We start from the raw sequence: 14,468 nt of genomic DNA, 5'->3' as shown, positions 1-14,468 counted from the left end.
GTTTATATCTCTAGATTTAGAAATTCTTTCTTAGATGTCTTTGAAAAATGGAAATCATCATGGATTTATGGCGAATTTTTAAGATCGAAGCCAGTTTAAAATAGGGTTGGGAAAGAATATCTTCAGACATTTTAGATTGTTAAGAGGCAGTTTTTGTAAATATTGCTCGGTTTGTTCTACAGGTCGTATCGAGGTGCTCCGATTTGGATGAAACTTTCAGCGTTTGTTTGTCTATACATGAGATGAATTCATGCCAAAAACGGGCATTGAAGTTTGAGGTCCAAGAAACATGAAAAATAAAAAAATTCTCCCATTTGCGTAAAACTTGATCACTTGATTCTAACTCTCTTAGATGCATTCAAAGGGTCTTATGAAGCATTTTAAAATGTGCTACATACATCCCCATTTCCCTTTGTCGTAGAGGGCCCATATTTGGTACACAGGGCAAAAACTAACGTTGCAAAATGTTTGTTCTAGAAAAATCGAAAAACTATGAAAAAAACTGCGATTGGCCAAAAAGTTAATACCGTAGGCTTATGGTCCATGAAACTACCTATCTTTTGACCTATGGGAGTATGGGTGTTGAAGGCTGTTGCAAAAAGTTATTAAGGTTTTGAAAAAATCAATTTTTAACAGTAATTTGCATAAGCTATGAGAAAAAGTCAAACCAATCCTGGTTGTTTATAGCACATTTTGAAGGGCTTCAAAAGACCATTTGAATGCATCTAAGAGAGTCGGAATTGATGAAGTTTTACGGAAATGCGAGCAATTTTAAGATTTTTCATGTTTTTGGACCTCAAACTTCAATGCCTGTTTTACCCCACTTCCCTTTGTCGTAGAGGGCTCATATTTGGCATGAGTTCATCTCTTGTATAGACAAATAAACGCTGAAAGTTTCATCCAAATCGGAGCACCTCGATACGACCTCTAGAACAAACCGAGCAATATTTACAAATTCTGCCTCTTAAGTTTGATTGGTTGCATAAAACATGTTTAATGTTTTTAAAAATACAGTTGATTCTCGAGTTCAATATTGCTAAATCTACCGATGATTTATTTACTAGTTTAGTCTATTTTATGATAAAATGCACCCTGCCATTGAAAACGTTTCCGTCCACAACAATCCCTGAACCAACATACACGCGTTATGCAATTGATCACATTAATTCACCTAACAACAAAAAAACCTGCTCCACCGGTCGTCGGGCATCGTATCACTTTATGTTTGCTTTCCATCAAATTTCGGGCATGGCGCTTCTGCACCCTGAGTCATCTGGCGCGAACACGTTGATATGCAAATGAGGCTCAAACCCAAGCCACCAGACCAACTGCCCAAGAGTTCGAGATCAAGGTGTCAAATGTCTGCACCGAAAGTCGTCGTGGAGTTGACCGGAACCTGCGCGAAAGTTTTTGGGGCCGGTCCCAAAAATGTTGAATTTTTGCCAGTCGGGAAAGTAACCTTGGCCGGTGTGGTGCGCGTTTTTGTAACAAGCGTTGCAGTTTTTTGTTTCTGATTGTCGCGCAAGGAAGCACCCCGCAGAGTGTGATAAGCTGTGGTTCTGTGGTGCAGTCTGTGACCCCTGAAGTTCTACGCCTGAACGAAACGGAATTTAGTGCTGTGTACAGGTTGTGACACAATGGTTGCGATCGAGGTGATCTACAAGACTGTACTGGCGTTGACGCTGGTGCGTGGAGTTGCGCTAGCGGAAGATACGACCGATCGTGAGTATGCAGAACTCGGTGGTTCGAGGACCACAGCCAGATTAGTGATCGTGAAGCATCGCTTCGTTCGTTTGTTTCAGCGGCGATCGGTTCCAACCGGATCGGGTTTGCACCCAGTTTTAGCGCCAAGCGGGACGTTCGCTTCTACCTGTACACGCCCCTCACGGAGATTGAGTCGCACGTGTTTTCAATTGAAAATGCCGGTTCGTTGTCACGCACGTTCTACAACACCAGTCTGCCCCTGCGGTAAGCTCGCGATCATTAGCCAAAGTGCGTTGTAACGCAAGGTCTCTTAACTCCTCTCAACAGCATCATCATTCATGGCTGGATGAACAACGTAACTTCGTTGGCGATCCGTGGCATCAAGGATGCCTACCTGGAACGGGGAGACTACAACGTCATCGGTGTCGACTGGAACAAGGGAGCCGCGGAACCGTACCTCCGGGCCTCCCAGTACACCCTGGCCGTCGGCTACGTGGTAGCCGATCTCATCAACCGAATCGTACGCTCCAACATGACCAAGATGGACGAAATCTTCCTAATCGGGCACAGCTTAGGAGCACACATAGCCGGAAACGCCGGCCACCTCGTCACAGTTGGTCGGGTCAAAACGATTTTCGGCCTCGATCCCGCCTCGATCAACTTCTTCGAAGACGAACCCGACACCCGGCTGAGCGCGAACGATGCCGAGTACGTGGAAGTGATCCACACCAACACACAATTCTCCGGCTATCCGCACCCGATCGGACAGGTCGACCTGTACGTGAACTATGGCAAGAAGCAACCCGGTTGTCTGACCGAATCGTGCAGCCACGGCAGGTCGATCGAGTTCTTCATGGAATCGCTAGCGAAGGACTGCAAGGGCTTTTGGGGCGCCCGGTGTGACGACTACAACGAGCTGAAGACGAAAACGTGCTACAACCTGAAGCAGCAAGCCCTAATGGGGGGAGATCCCCCGAGGTACGAGAACGAGAAAGGCATCTACGTGGTGGTGACGTCGGTGGATCCCCCGTATGCGCTGGGTTATAACTATTAGAGAGTGGAAATTGAGCGATTGATGAGAGACCTGTGTTATGGAAATAAATCTATAATGGAAGCTGCAAATTGTGTCGTGAATCGTTTCGTCATTTGAGGTGTTTCCAACGATGACGCTCAAGGTGAAAGGGGAAGATGAATTTTCTTGTCGATTCGAGTTCTTGAAAGCAACTTGAACTCTCAAACGGTCCGTTAGTCATTTTATCCCTATTTTTCCTTAAAAATCTTATAACTGTTGGAAGAATTGACCAAATCGTCGCCATCGTGCTAACTTGTCGTACGTTCATTTTGAGCCAAATTGAGTTAAGAACGCCATTTTGTGCAGCTCACAATGCCTCATCTTTCACAGATCCCTAAAATTCGATTTCAATCCTAAGATATTCAATGAAAACCGAAAAAGCTCCGAAATTTTTTGTTACTCTACATATAAAAGATGTTTCAATCCTGTCGTGCTATCTTGTCACTCCCTGAAAATTGATGTAAGTGCGACAAAGGGCAAAGGGATTTCAAGTCAGGATGCGTTTGACGCACGTACAAGTTAGACTACCGTAAACATTTTTAATTATAACTCGGGACTCCAGCAACTAACTTCAACCAAACTTCAGGACAATGCACAGAATGGTCAGCCAAACAAAACGTGTTTGTTATTGTTTACATTGCGTGCTTTCGTTTTTGTTTATTCAAGGTCAAACATTAAAACGCGTTTTTCTCGGAACGACGACGTCGAAATGAGATGCTTCCGGTTGAAATAGATCCATATTTTAAATTTTCACAAATGGGATATATATGGTCCAATTTTACTGGAGATATTCCAGATTCCGTTAAGGTACCTCGGCCAAAACAATTCCGGAAATGATACAAAGTTGAAGGCATCACCTTAATACATTATCCTGCCTAAATAACAAAAAGTGACGTTTTTAATATTCTTGGTACCGTAAAACGGGGTGACTTTGATAGTCGGGGGGACTTTGATAGGTTTGCGATTTTCCGCAAAATGAAAAGTGCAATTAAAATACGTACCGAACGGTTTAGAATCATACTGACCGTGGTAGAGAAGTGTTCAAAGTACCTCAAGAAGAACTTTTCATAAAATTTTGAAAAGTTTTAAAAGTTATTTAACTATAGTTTAGAAAATGTTGATGAAAGTCATTATATTAAACTGCTCAAAAAGTCATGATTAACTCAATGAACATGATTTTCAATCGGAAAGCGTAATGCATTTTCGTATTCTTTAGACCATTGATAAATAATATGTGTTTCAAACACAATAAAAAAAATTACAAATTTATAGGCAATTTCAGTTTAACAAATTTCCGTTAAGATGTGAAAACTTTTGATTCGTGCATCGAATTCAGTATAAAATGCAATATGAATCTATAATTTTAGAAATAAAACTAGTTTCAGGCCAAATTCCGAATTTTAAATAATTTTCAAATTTATATGTATATTGATAAAAAGCTTATAAACTTAGGTGACTAAATATAAACTTAGTATTTTTTCTTTAAAAAAACTATATCAGCTACTTTAGTGATGGTACATTTAATGTACAAATAAAGTTTGAACATCTAAAATATGATTTAAACGAAAAAATTATGACTATCAAAGTCACCCCGGATTTTAAACTCTTAAAAAACGTAACTTTTTGTTCTAAACACTATTGAAAAAACTTTGTTTCCATAATAGTGTATGGACTTTGTGTGGCTTACCCCAGTAAATGCTTAAAAATAATTATCTTGAGATAAACCTTACCTGTTGGAAAATATTCCAAAACAAATTGAAATCCTATCAAAATCACCCCGGTTTACGGTATAGAAGCGTTTTTAGCATTGGCTACTATGTTTACAAACGGGAAGGCATATATTTTGGATATTTTTGCATGCTTGTTCAAAAACGATATTTTTATAACATTTCAAGCAAAACGATGTAAATGGGCCAAAGCCGAAGTGTAAACAAAGAGTCTGTCCTGCTCGTTCCTAATGTAAACACCCACTGACGTAAGCAGGACAGACTGTTTGTTTACACTTCGGCTTTGGCCCATTTACATTGTTCTGCTTGATTTCATGAAAAAAGCATAAGATTCTCTCACAATGTGACGTAAACGACAAATAATCGATTGATAGAAGAAAATCTCATATTTTTTACCACTTTTTAGGGACGCCCTAATCAGCATATCCGGTTGATACATTCTTCGAGTCTTGGAGTTCTTGGAATTTTTGTTCTAAATCAAATGGGTAATTCTCCGCCAACTCACACAGCAGTTGCCCCGACCCCTCTTCGATTTGCGTGAAACTTTGTCCTAAGGGGTAACTTTTGTCCCTGATCACGAATCCGAGGTCCGTTTTTTGATATCTCGTGACGGAGGGGCGGTACGACCCCTTCCATTTTTGAACATGCGAAAAAAGAGGTGTTTTTCAATAATTTGCAGCCTGAAACGGTGATGAGATAGAAATTTGGTGTCAAAGGAACTTTTATGTAAAATTAGACGCCCGATTTGATGGCGTACTCAGAATTCCGAAAAAACGTATTTTTCATCGAAAAAAACACTAAAAAAGTTCTAAAAATTCTCCCATTTTCCGTTACTCGACTGTAAAAAATTTTGAAACATGTCATTTAATGGGAAATTTAATGTACTTTTCGAATCTACATTGTCCCAGAAGGGTCATTTTTTCATTTAGAACAAAATTTTTCATTTTAAAATTTCGTGTTTTTTCTAACTTTGCAGGGTTATTTTTTAGAGTGTAACAATGTTCTACAAAGTTGTAGAGCAGACAATTACAAAAATTTTGATATATAGACATAAGGGGTTTGCTTATAAACATCACGAGTTATCGCGATTTCACGAAAAAAAGTTTTGAAAAAGTTGGTCGTCATCGATCATGGCCGTTCATGGTCACCCGCGACAGACACGGACGACGAAACAAAGAGAAACGCAAAAAGTAACTTTTTCAAAACTTTTTTTCGTAAAATCGCGATAACTTGTGATGTTTATGCTCTACAACTTTGTAGAACATTGTTACACTCTAAAAAATAACCCTGCAAAGTTAGAAAAAACACGAAATTTTAAAATGAAAAATTTTGTTCTAAATGAAAAAATGACCCTTCTGGGACAATGTAGATTCGAAAAGTACATTAAATTTCCCATAAAATAACATGTTCAAAATTTTTTTTACAGTCGAGTAACGGAAAATGGGAGAATTTTTAAAACTTTTTTAGTGTTTTTTTCGATGAAAAATACGTTTATTCGGAATTCTGAGTACGCCATCGAATCGGGCGTCTAATTTTACATAAAAGTTCCTTTGACACCAAATTTCTATCTCATCACCGTTTCAGGCTGCAAATTATTGAAAAATACCTCTTTTTCGCATGTTCAAAAATGGAAGGGTCGTACCGACGAGATATCAAAAACGGACCTCGGATTCGTGATCAGGGACAAAAGTTACCCCTTAGGACAAAGTTTCACGCAAATCGAAGAGGGGTCGGGGCAACTTTTCCCGATTTCGTGTGAGTTGGTAGAGAATTACCCAAATGCGTTTCAAAATTATATGAAGAAGAAGAAAATCGTATCCATAAAGAATCAACACTTGAGGGTTCTATTCTAAACATCTTTTGAAAAGAATTTTGTGAAAATATTGAAAACGAAACAAAATGTATACCGTCTAACGAAAAAATAGGCAATTTTGGAAGTCATCATCTTAACAACGTTCCATCTATTCAATGTTGTCCCAAAACTACTTGAGATTACTGATACGAAGCATTGATTTATTAAGTTTAAAACCTTAATTTGAAAATAAATGACAGCCTTCGAATTGTTTCTTGATGCCACATTTGACCTATACAGCCCAAACTTTCACGTAATCAACCTGCAAGGCAGCATCGTCACCATCCCAAGTGCTGAGCCAGTCCGACTTTGCTTTGTAGAAGTCGGTCATCGCACTGGGAGCTCCCTGGTACCACGGTTTCCGGTGAGGATTCCTCACGTTATCCGGGAAGAAGTTACCCCCGACGGCTACATTCACCACCAGGAAGAACTCCTTATCAAACGGTGCCATTTTGGAGCCCTGCGGCCACGGATTGTATCCGAATCCACCTAGCTTCCCGAATCCCTCGTACGGAGTAACTGTTCGATAAACAACTCCATTGATTCCAAACTGGATGACGTCCTTCGTCCAAGTCATCTCGTAATTGTTGAACTGCGTAGCAAGTCCGCCCTGAGCGTGGGTTCCACACTGCTCCGACTTTTGGTTCCAGCTCTCTCCAAAGTGCAAACAGGACGACAACCACTTCACACCGATGTGCTTACCGTCCTGGTACAACTCCCGATTTCCACGGGATTCTACAAGGTCTATCTCGCCCGACTTGGGCCAAACCCCGTACGAGTCCTGCTGAGGAAACATCCACATGGCAGGCCACAGCCAATCTCCGGCGGGAAGCTTGGCGCGGATTTCCAGCTTTCCATACTTGAACGCAAAGGTGTCCTTTGTACGGAGTCGGGCACTCCGGATCGGGTTCAGAATGCGATCATAACTGCCGCTTCGTTCGCAGCCGTAAAATGTTTGCGCAAACCCTGGATCGTCGGTGCATCTGAAGATCGAAAGGAAACTTAGCGACTTTATTTTCTTTGAATAGTATGTTCTCCGACTTACCGCTCGCTCGGCGATCCTTGGTTCAGATTGATTGAGCCACTTGTAAGGAAATCTTCACCAAATTCGTCAGCCGTTAGTGTTGGTCTTATGAACAACTTGCCATCCTTAGCGTAAGAGTTGCGATCGCTTCCAGAGTACCATTGAAATTCCCAGTTCTACAAATTAAAAGTATTGATTCAAGCTGAATCCGTTAAAAAAACAAATCACTGTACTAACACCTCCTCCAGCAACGGAATTTTCATGTTTCCAAACCGATCTGTCCAACTGGTTGAAGTTATCTTCAAATATCAATTGATTTTTACAAATGCGTCCTGTAAGTTACCAAAATTGGTTGGTTATTCAAATGATCAAGATTATCGCATAACTAATTACCTTTTGGAGCTTTCGAACCGGAAACAGTCGTTGAAGAGCGCCGACATCCTAGGCAAATGCTTGCAAGCGAAACTAGCACCAGCAGCGTGATAAGGTAATCGTTCTGCATCGTGATGTTCAATGGGCAACTCATCTTCTCGGGAGAGCATTTATATGGAGTGGTGATGCTGCGGCGGCGTCAGATACACAATGTCTAGCCGATTGGGTTTATTCATCAAAACAGAGAAACCCATTAATAGGATGTTTGCAGGTGGAATGAGATAAGCTGTTGGGCAATTGGTTGTTTGATATTTAATTTTAAATATTTATGAGTTTGAAAAGCTGGAAAGCGTTTTTCATATTTTGTTTTTGCAAATAATTTTTCGAAATTTTGTAAACAAATATTTACAGGGATGACTATTTAAAAAAATGTTTGTCCTTCATACAAAAAAAAACTAATTGGCTTTGGTACTCTCTTTTTCAAGATCACTACAGAGAAACCTCTTTTTACGCTCAGGCATTACGTTTTGTAGTTTGTCGATTTCTCCGGGATGTCGCAACATTTTTGAAACCTTTTTAATCAATTTCTACGTCTTGTGGAGATCTACAAAACGCTTTTTGAAGTTTTCGAAAATGAAGCTGTTGAAAATGTAATAAGTAAAAAGTAAAAAGTAAAAAGTAAAAAATAAAAAGTAAAAAGTAAAAAGTAAAAAGTAAAAAGTAAAAAGTAAAAAGTAAAAAGTAAAAAGTAAAAAGTAAAAAGTAAAAAGTAAAAAGTAAAAAGTAAAAAGTAAAAAGTAAAAAGTAAAAAGTAAAAAGTAAAAAGTAAAAGTAAAAAGTAAAAAGTAAAGTAAAAGTAAAAGTAAAAAGTAAAAAGTAAAAAGTAAAAGTAAAAGTAAAAAGTAAAAGTAAAAAGTAAAAGTAAAAGTAAAAAGTAAAAAGTAAAAGTAAAAGTAAAAAGTAAAAGTAAAAGTAAAAGTAAAAAGTAAAGTAAAAGTAAAAGTAAAAGTAAAAGTAAAAGTAAAAAGTAAAAAGTAAAAAGTAAAAAGTAAAAGTAAAAGTAAAGTAAAAAGTAAAGTAAAAGTAAAAAGTAAAAGTAAAAAGTAAAAGTAAAAAGTAAAAGTAAAAAGTAAAAGTAAAAGTAAAAGTAAAAAGTAAAAGTAAAAGTAAAAAGTAAAAAGTAAAAAGTAAAAAGTAAAAAGTAAAAAGTAAAAAGTAAAAAGTAAAAGTAAAAAGTAAAAGTAAAAAGTAAAAGTAAAGTAAAAAGTAAAAGTAAAAATAAAGTAAAAAGTAAAAAGTAAAAGTAAAAGTAAAAAGTAAAAAGTAAAAAGTAAAGTAAAAGTAAAAAGTAAAAAGTAAAGTAAAAAGTAAAAGTAAAAAGTAAAAGTAAAAGTAAAAAGTAAAAAGTAAAAGTAAAAGTAAAAGTAAAAAGTAAAAAGTAAAAAGTAAAAAGTAAAAAGTAAAAAGTAAAAAGTAAAAAGTAAAAAGTAAAAAGTAAAAAGTAAAAAGTAAAAAGTAAAAAGTAAAAAGTAAAAAGTAAAAAGTAAAAAGTAAAAAGTAAAAAGTAAAAAGTAAAAAGTAAAAAGTAAAAGTAAAAAAAGTAAAAAGTAAAAAGTAAAAAGTAAAAGTAAAAGTAAAAGTAAAAAGTAAAAAGTAAAAGTAAAAAGTAAAAGTAAAAGTAAAAAGTAAAAAGTAAAAGTAAAAGTAAAAGTAAAAAGTAAAAAGTAAAAGTAAAAAGTAAAAAGTAAAGTAAAAAGTAAAAGTAAAAGTAAAAAGTAAAAGTAAAAAGTAAAAAGTAAAAGTAAAAGTAAAAGTAAAAAGTAAAAAGTAAAAAGTAAAAAGTAAAAGTAAAAAGTAAAAGTAAAAGTAAAAGTAAAAAGTAAAAGTAAAAAGTAAAAGTAAAAAGTAAAAAGTAAAAAGTAAAGTAAAAGTAAAAGTAAAAGTAAAAGTAAAGTAAAAAGTAAAAAGTAAAAGTAAAAAGTAAAAGTAAAAAGTAAAAGTAAAAAGTAAAAGTAAAAAGTAAAAGTAAAAAAAAGTAAAAGTAAAAGTAAAAAGTAAAAAGTAAAAGTAAAAAGTAAAAAGTAAAAGTAAAAAGTAAAAGTAAAAGTAAAAGTAAAAAGTAAAAAGTAAAAAGTAAAAAGTAAAAAGTAAAAAGTAAAAAGTAAAAAGTAAAAAGTAAAAAGTAAAAAGTAAAAAGTAAAAAGTAAAAAGTAAAAAGTAAAAAGTAAAAAGTAAAAAGTAAAAAGTAGTGTTGGTGGTGAAAGAACAAAACTATAGTTTTTGAATAGATCCTATAAACATATGAAAGACAATACCTTTTCAAACAAAAAAAAAACTCTGGGAAAAATATTCTATTTTTATTCATCCCTGAGCGAACGGCGTTTCCGCATTCGTAGTCAGCGCGTAGATTCCAGCCACTCCGCGACCATAGTTCGACGGCTGTCCTCCCAGGTTGGCATCGGGCCCACTCTGCGTGCACGTTCCGCCCAAAATCTCGTCATGGCTAGCGCATCGCGTTGATCGGAACGGAACCGTTGCTCCGATCGACTCCGCATAGAACGCCGGTGCCCTCGAGTGGGCACAGTTTCCGCTAATGTCGATGCCACATCCGGGCTGGGTTCGTCCTCCGTTCGCGTAAAAGTTTGCCTGACCCAGCGGGACGTTGATGCCTAGCAGTCCGGCATTGGTCATGATCGTTTCCACGTACAAACCATCGGTGGGCGCAACGGCGTCGGATTGTCCGGCCGAGAACAGGGGACCAGCTGGATCTAGCGCAATGATGGTGTTGATGCGACCTCCGTGGTGTTTACCGGCGTTGGCAGCGGCGTGAGCTCCCAAGCTAAAACCGATGACGTACAGGTTGTTGATGTCCAGTCCGTGGTTGGCGATCAGCTCATCGATCAGTCGACCGACTCCAAAACCGGCCGGACCAACGGAGTTACGTGCGGTCGCGTAGTTGGGATTGCTGGCCGCAACGCTCCAATCGGCCGAGATGACGTTGAAGTCTCCGAAGGCTAGCAGTCGGTTGCGGATGTTAGTGTTCATGGCGTCATTGCCGTTGCTGGTCCACCCGTGGATGGTGATCCGGGTCGGGTGTGAGGGGTTGAAGTTGGAGTTGAGGATCGATGCGGCGTCGTTGATCGAGATCAGCTGTGGTTCCGTGGGATTGCTGCGAGTGAAGAGCCGAAAAATGATGTCACTCTCAGGTTGGAATTGAACTTCTGGGATGTCATCTAGGGTTTGAGGTACATTGTATGGGTTTGTGTGGATCAGATGGAGACGACCGTCGGCGCCTGGGACAAGCTGCCAGTTGGTCTGGTCTAAAGGCAGGGCTGCGGCAACTGCCAGAAGACCCAGCAGTATGATTTTATGTGCGAACATGTTGAAGTTGTTTTACTAAAAGAGCCTTAAGGTGTTTTGAAGCTTTATAGATATCCGATTAACCCTTATCAGACCCCACCGAGGCGGAAAGCCCAACTCATGATAAGTAAATGTTTTGACCAACGTCAACTGGGGGCTATTTCGGTCATCAACGTCACAAGTGATTACACGAATTGCATGGTTTATTGATCCCACTTTTGACCTTTGCAGCTCAAACTTTCACGAAATTAACCTGCAAGGCAGAATTATCGACATAATCGGTGATGATTTGTAAATTTGGTGTCAAGTTTTTCAATAAAAACAACATTTTTCAATTTGAATTGTTTGAGACTTTTTTTTATTCAAATAGAATATATTTTTAATTTATTTTCCATTACAGTTGCAATGATCTAGTACTAGTTTTATAATTTTCCACGCGTTATATCGCCCAAACTCTCACGTAATCGATCTGCAGTGCCGCCTCTTCACCCCACGTCCCATACCATTGTGATTTAGCTTTATAGAAATCCGTCATCGCACTGGGTGATCCCTGCGCCCATGGCTTCCTTTGGGGGTTCCAAGCGTTGTCCGGAAAGTAGTCTCCCCCAACGGCCACATTCATAACCGGGTAGAACTCCCTGTCGAACGGTGCCATTTTCGTTCCTGTCGGCCAAGGATTGTAGCTAAATCCACCGAGTTTCCAGAATCCCTCGTAAGGGGTAACGGTCCGGAATACCTTTCCGTTGATCCCAAACTGAACGACGTTCGGCGTCCACGTTAGCTGGTAGTTGTTGAATTGTCCATCAAAGCCATTCTGACTTCTGGCAGATCCACACTGCATGCTGCGGTAGTTGGAGTTCTCTCCAAAGTGCAAACACGAAGAAACTTTTTTAACACCAATGTTTTCGTTGTTGAGCCACAGGTTCCGATTTCCACGGGACTCCATGAGGTCAATCTCGCCCGACTTTGGCCACCACCCGTACGTATCGCCCTTGGGTAGCAACCACAGCGCTGGCCAAATCCAGTCACCAGCGGGTAGCCGGGCACGGATCTCCAACCTGCCGTACTTGTAAGCAAATGCGTTGACCGTGCGAACTCGGGCACTCCGGACGGGATTCAGAATTCGGGACGGGGAACCCTTCCGGTAGCATCCCTGGATTTGGGCAGCCCAAGATGGCTCGTCGGTACATCTGTCATAAGTGGGACCTTGGTTGAGATCAATCGTACCGCTGGTGAGAAATTCTTCCCCGAATTCGTCGGCAGTCAGCGTTGGCCGGAGGTAAAAGTGTCCATCCTTTACGTACGAGTTGCGACCACCTCCCGAGTACCATTGGAACTCGTTGTTCTGCGAAATTTGACTGTTATAAGAGAATTTCGTTTAAAGTCAAGTTGATTATACCCCGCCACCACCGAGAGAGTTCTCATGTTCCCAGACGGCGCGATCGAGCCAGTTGAAGTTGTCCTCGAAGATCAGTTGACCGGAACAGAAGGGACCTATAGGAAGATAAGTGGTACTGCAAGCTTTGACAAGCGTTATCTCATTTAGTTACCTTTGGGAGCTTTCCATCCGGAAGCAGTTGTTGGAGAACTCGGATTTCTACATGCAGGCTGAACGTTGTTTAGTACTGCAATCGCTAGTATTAAAGCGATCAATAAACTCTTGATCATCTTGATGAATGATGTTTGGGTTGCTTTTGTGGGTGTTATATAGCTGTACCGAATGTTTCTTAATTCACTAGAAATGTGAACAGCTGGAAGACAACCAAATTAATTCAATTAATCTGCCTCTGGCTACTTTCAAAGCGTTGGCTTTGACATTGTAGCTTTGATCACCGGAATAATTACACAATAAGTTTGTTTAACAAAAATATTTATTAGACATGTTATCCTCTGGCAAACGGACTAGCAGCATTGGTCAACAGATGGTAGACTCCACTAGCCAGTCCAATGTTGGACGGTTCACCTCCCATGTTTCGGTTCGGCCCGCTCGACACGCAGTTGTTGTTCAGGATCTGATCAAAGTTCTGGCAGCGAACCGAGTTGAATCGGCTCGGATTAGTTCGCAGCGATTCCGTGAAGAATTCTACAGCGCGACCGTGGGCACAAGCTCCGCTGATATCTACGCCACATCCGGGCTGGGTTCGTCCTCCGTTCGGGTAGAACGAGGCCTGCCCAATCGGAAGGTCAAAACCCAGCAGTCCAGCGTTCGTGTGGATCACCTCTACATACTGAGCGTCCGTTGGAGCTACACGTTCATTGGGAGCGTCGATTGAGAACAGTGGAAGAGCCGGATCTAGAGCGAAAATTGTGTGTAGACGACCTCGGGTAACACGCTTACCGGCGATACCCGCCGTATGAGCTCCCAAGCTGTGCCCCACGATGTAGACGTTGTGAAACGTGATTCCGTTATTGCTTAAGAAGTCCACAAAGTTGGCCACTGTCTGGCCGACGGCGTTGATGTGGTTTCGGGCCGTAATGTAGTTCGGATTTTGGGCACCTGCGCCCCAGTCAACGACGATCACGTTCATGTCGGCACGATCCAGATAAGCATTACGGATGTTTACATTGACCGGTGATTCACCGTTGTTGTTCCAGCCGTGGATGATGAATCGCGTTTGACGACCGGGATTCCAGTGAGGACCAAGAGTTCCGGCGTTGCCCAGTTGGATCACGTGACCAGCGTTACGATTGTTACGCGTGAACAACCGGAAGATGGTATCGGTAGCGGGGTTGAACAACGGTTCCGGTTCCTCTAGTCCTGCCAGTCCGTACGGGTCGGTGTTAACCAAATGCAGATGGCCATTCCCGTCAGGAACCAGAGCCCATTCATCCGTGGGGACATGTTCTTCGCCAATCTCTTCCACGGGGAACTCATCGACGGGGAAAGCGTTTGCTGAAAATTAAGTTGTATTAAATATTTTGATGGACTTTTGTTGAAATGAAATAGAAAGTTACCCAAAGCAAACACGCAGAGCGATACTAGCAGGATCTTCATCCTTGCAAGTTTATCGTATCAATTATTGGAATAAGTTTTCTACTTGGGTTTAAATATGTTTTTGGACGGTTAGTATCTTATCGGGTTTTCGAAACGAAGAAGATTAATTAAAAATGCATTTGGAAAACCCACGGCTTATGGATTGCTGTCAACAGCTGATACCATTCGTTTATCAAGTTTTCATAAATAGCAAAATATATATAAATAAAAAAAAGTTACCGAGATTGTATCAATCTCCACAAAGACCACTTAGTCTGCTCATTTTTGCTATCTTCACAAATGAAAAGCTCTAAAATCACTTGTAAAAATGGATTTGATTTGATTTGAAGTCCGTCTCTCACGTGTAAGATTTTTTTTTGTGT

At 39.9% G+C, this 14,468-nt stretch overlaps 5 protein-coding genes across 6 annotated transcripts; 1 reads left to right on the top strand and 4 right to left on the bottom strand.

Moving 5' to 3' along the window:
- The first annotated feature begins 1,453 nt into the window (after window positions 1-1,453).
- Window positions 1,454-2,826, top strand: LOC6035678 (phospholipase A1). 2 transcript variants are annotated; one of them, XM_001845760.2, is made up of 3 exons: window positions 1,454-1,722; window positions 1,803-1,968; window positions 2,032-2,826. In XM_001845760.2, the coding sequence occupies exons 1-3, from the start codon at window positions 1,638-1,640 to the stop codon at window positions 2,756-2,758; spliced, it is 978 nt and encodes a 325-aa protein (XP_001845812.1). In that variant the 5' UTR covers window positions 1,454-1,637; the 3' UTR covers window positions 2,759-2,826. The 2 variants fall into 2 exon arrangements, with proteins under 2 accessions (XP_001845812.1, XP_038110837.1); XM_038254909.1 differs by having other exon boundaries at window positions 1,779-1,968.
- Window positions 2,827-6,495: 3,669 nt separating this feature from the next.
- On the bottom strand, window positions 6,496-7,905 carry LOC6035677 (beta-1,3-glucan-binding protein). The gene is made up of 4 exons (XM_001845759.2): window positions 7,773-7,905; window positions 7,617-7,711; window positions 7,401-7,555; window positions 6,496-7,338 (listed from the first exon to the last, which is right to left on the bottom strand). The coding sequence occupies exons 1-4, from the start codon at window positions 7,903-7,905 to the stop codon at window positions 6,588-6,590; spliced, it is 1,134 nt and encodes a 377-aa protein (XP_001845811.2). The 3' UTR covers window positions 6,496-6,587.
- Window positions 7,906-10,087: 2,182 nt separating this feature from the next.
- On the bottom strand, window positions 10,088-11,173 carry LOC6035676 (lipase member H). The gene has a single exon (XM_001845758.2). The coding sequence runs from the start codon at window positions 11,130-11,132 to the stop codon at window positions 10,113-10,115; it is 1,020 nt and encodes a 339-aa protein (XP_001845810.2). The 5' UTR covers window positions 11,133-11,173; the 3' UTR covers window positions 10,088-10,112.
- A 279-nt stretch (window positions 11,174-11,452) lies between these two features.
- On the bottom strand, window positions 11,453-12,794 carry LOC6035675 (beta-1,3-glucan-binding protein). Its single transcript, XM_038252209.1, has 3 exons — window positions 12,662-12,794; window positions 12,511-12,605; window positions 11,453-12,456 (listed from the first exon to the last, which is right to left on the bottom strand). The coding sequence occupies exons 1-3, from the start codon at window positions 12,777-12,779 to the stop codon at window positions 11,551-11,553; spliced, it is 1,119 nt and encodes a 372-aa protein (XP_038108137.1). The 5' UTR covers window positions 12,780-12,794; the 3' UTR covers window positions 11,453-11,550.
- Window positions 12,795-12,964: 170 nt separating this feature from the next.
- Window positions 12,965-14,127, bottom strand: LOC6035674 (lipase member H). Its single transcript, XM_038252210.1, has 2 exons — window positions 14,067-14,127; window positions 12,965-14,004 (listed from the first exon to the last, which is right to left on the bottom strand). Exons 1-2 carry the CDS (start codon window positions 14,104-14,106, stop codon window positions 12,995-12,997), a joined length of 1,050 nt encoding a protein of 349 aa, XP_038108138.1. The 5' UTR covers window positions 14,107-14,127; the 3' UTR covers window positions 12,965-12,994.
- Between the last annotated feature and the right edge of the window lie 341 nt (window positions 14,128-14,468).

Source organism: Culex quinquefasciatus, chromosome 2, assembly GCF_015732765.1.
Source record: "Culex quinquefasciatus strain JHB chromosome 2, VPISU_Cqui_1.0_pri_paternal, whole genome shotgun sequence".
Lineage (NCBI taxonomy): Eukaryota > Metazoa > Arthropoda > Insecta > Diptera > Culicidae > Culex > Culex quinquefasciatus.
The sequence above is the reverse complement of the archived record's forward strand: the minus strand, read 5'-3'. Positions and strand labels throughout refer to the sequence as shown.

Excerpts from the sequence above, each read along its gene's own strand:
- LOC6035678 (XM_038254909.1), top strand. The coding sequence starts at position 1,638 with ATGGTTGCGATCGAGGTGATCTACAAGACTGTACTGGCGTTGACGCTG. Across the intron at positions 1,723-1,778 it reads AGCGGAAGATACGACCGATC|CATCGCTTCGTTCGTTTGTT; the intron begins GTGAGTATGCAG and ends GTGATCGTGAAG. Across the intron at positions 1,969-2,031 it reads AACACCAGTCTGCCCCTGCG|CATCATCATTCATGGCTGGA; the intron begins GTAAGCTCGCGA and ends TCCTCTCAACAG.
- LOC6035677 (XM_001845759.2), bottom strand. The coding sequence starts at position 7,905 with ATGAGTTGCCCATTGAACATCACGATGCAGAACGATTACCTTATCACG. Across the intron at positions 7,556-7,616 it reads ATTCCGTTGCTGGAGGAGGT|AACTGGGAATTTCAATGGTA; the intron begins GTTAGTACAGTG and ends TTTAATTTGTAG. Across the intron at positions 7,339-7,400 it reads CAAGGATCGCCGAGCGAGCG|ATGCACCGACGATCCAGGGT; the intron begins GTAAGTCGGAGA and ends TTCGATCTTCAG.
- LOC6035676 (XM_001845758.2), bottom strand. The coding sequence starts at position 11,132 with ATGTTCGCACATAAAATCATACTGCTGGGTCTTCTGGCAGTTGCCGCA.
- LOC6035675 (XM_038252209.1), bottom strand. The coding sequence starts at position 12,779 with ATGATCAAGAGTTTATTGATCGCTTTAATACTAGCGATTGCAGTACTA. Across the intron at positions 12,606-12,661 it reads CGGATGGAAAGCTCCCAAAG|GTCCCTTCTGTTCCGGTCAA; the intron begins GTAACTAAATGA and ends ATCTTCCTATAG. Across the intron at positions 12,457-12,510 it reads ACTCTCTCGGTGGTGGCGGG|AACAACGAGTTCCAATGGTA; the intron begins GTATAATCAACT and ends CAAATTTCGCAG.
- LOC6035674 (XM_038252210.1), bottom strand. The coding sequence starts at position 14,106 with ATGAAGATCCTGCTAGTATCGCTCTGCGTGTTTGCTTTGG. Across the intron at positions 14,005-14,066 it reads GCTCTGCGTGTTTGCTTTGG|CAAACGCTTTCCCCGTCGAT; the intron begins GTAACTTTCTAT and ends CTTAATTTTCAG.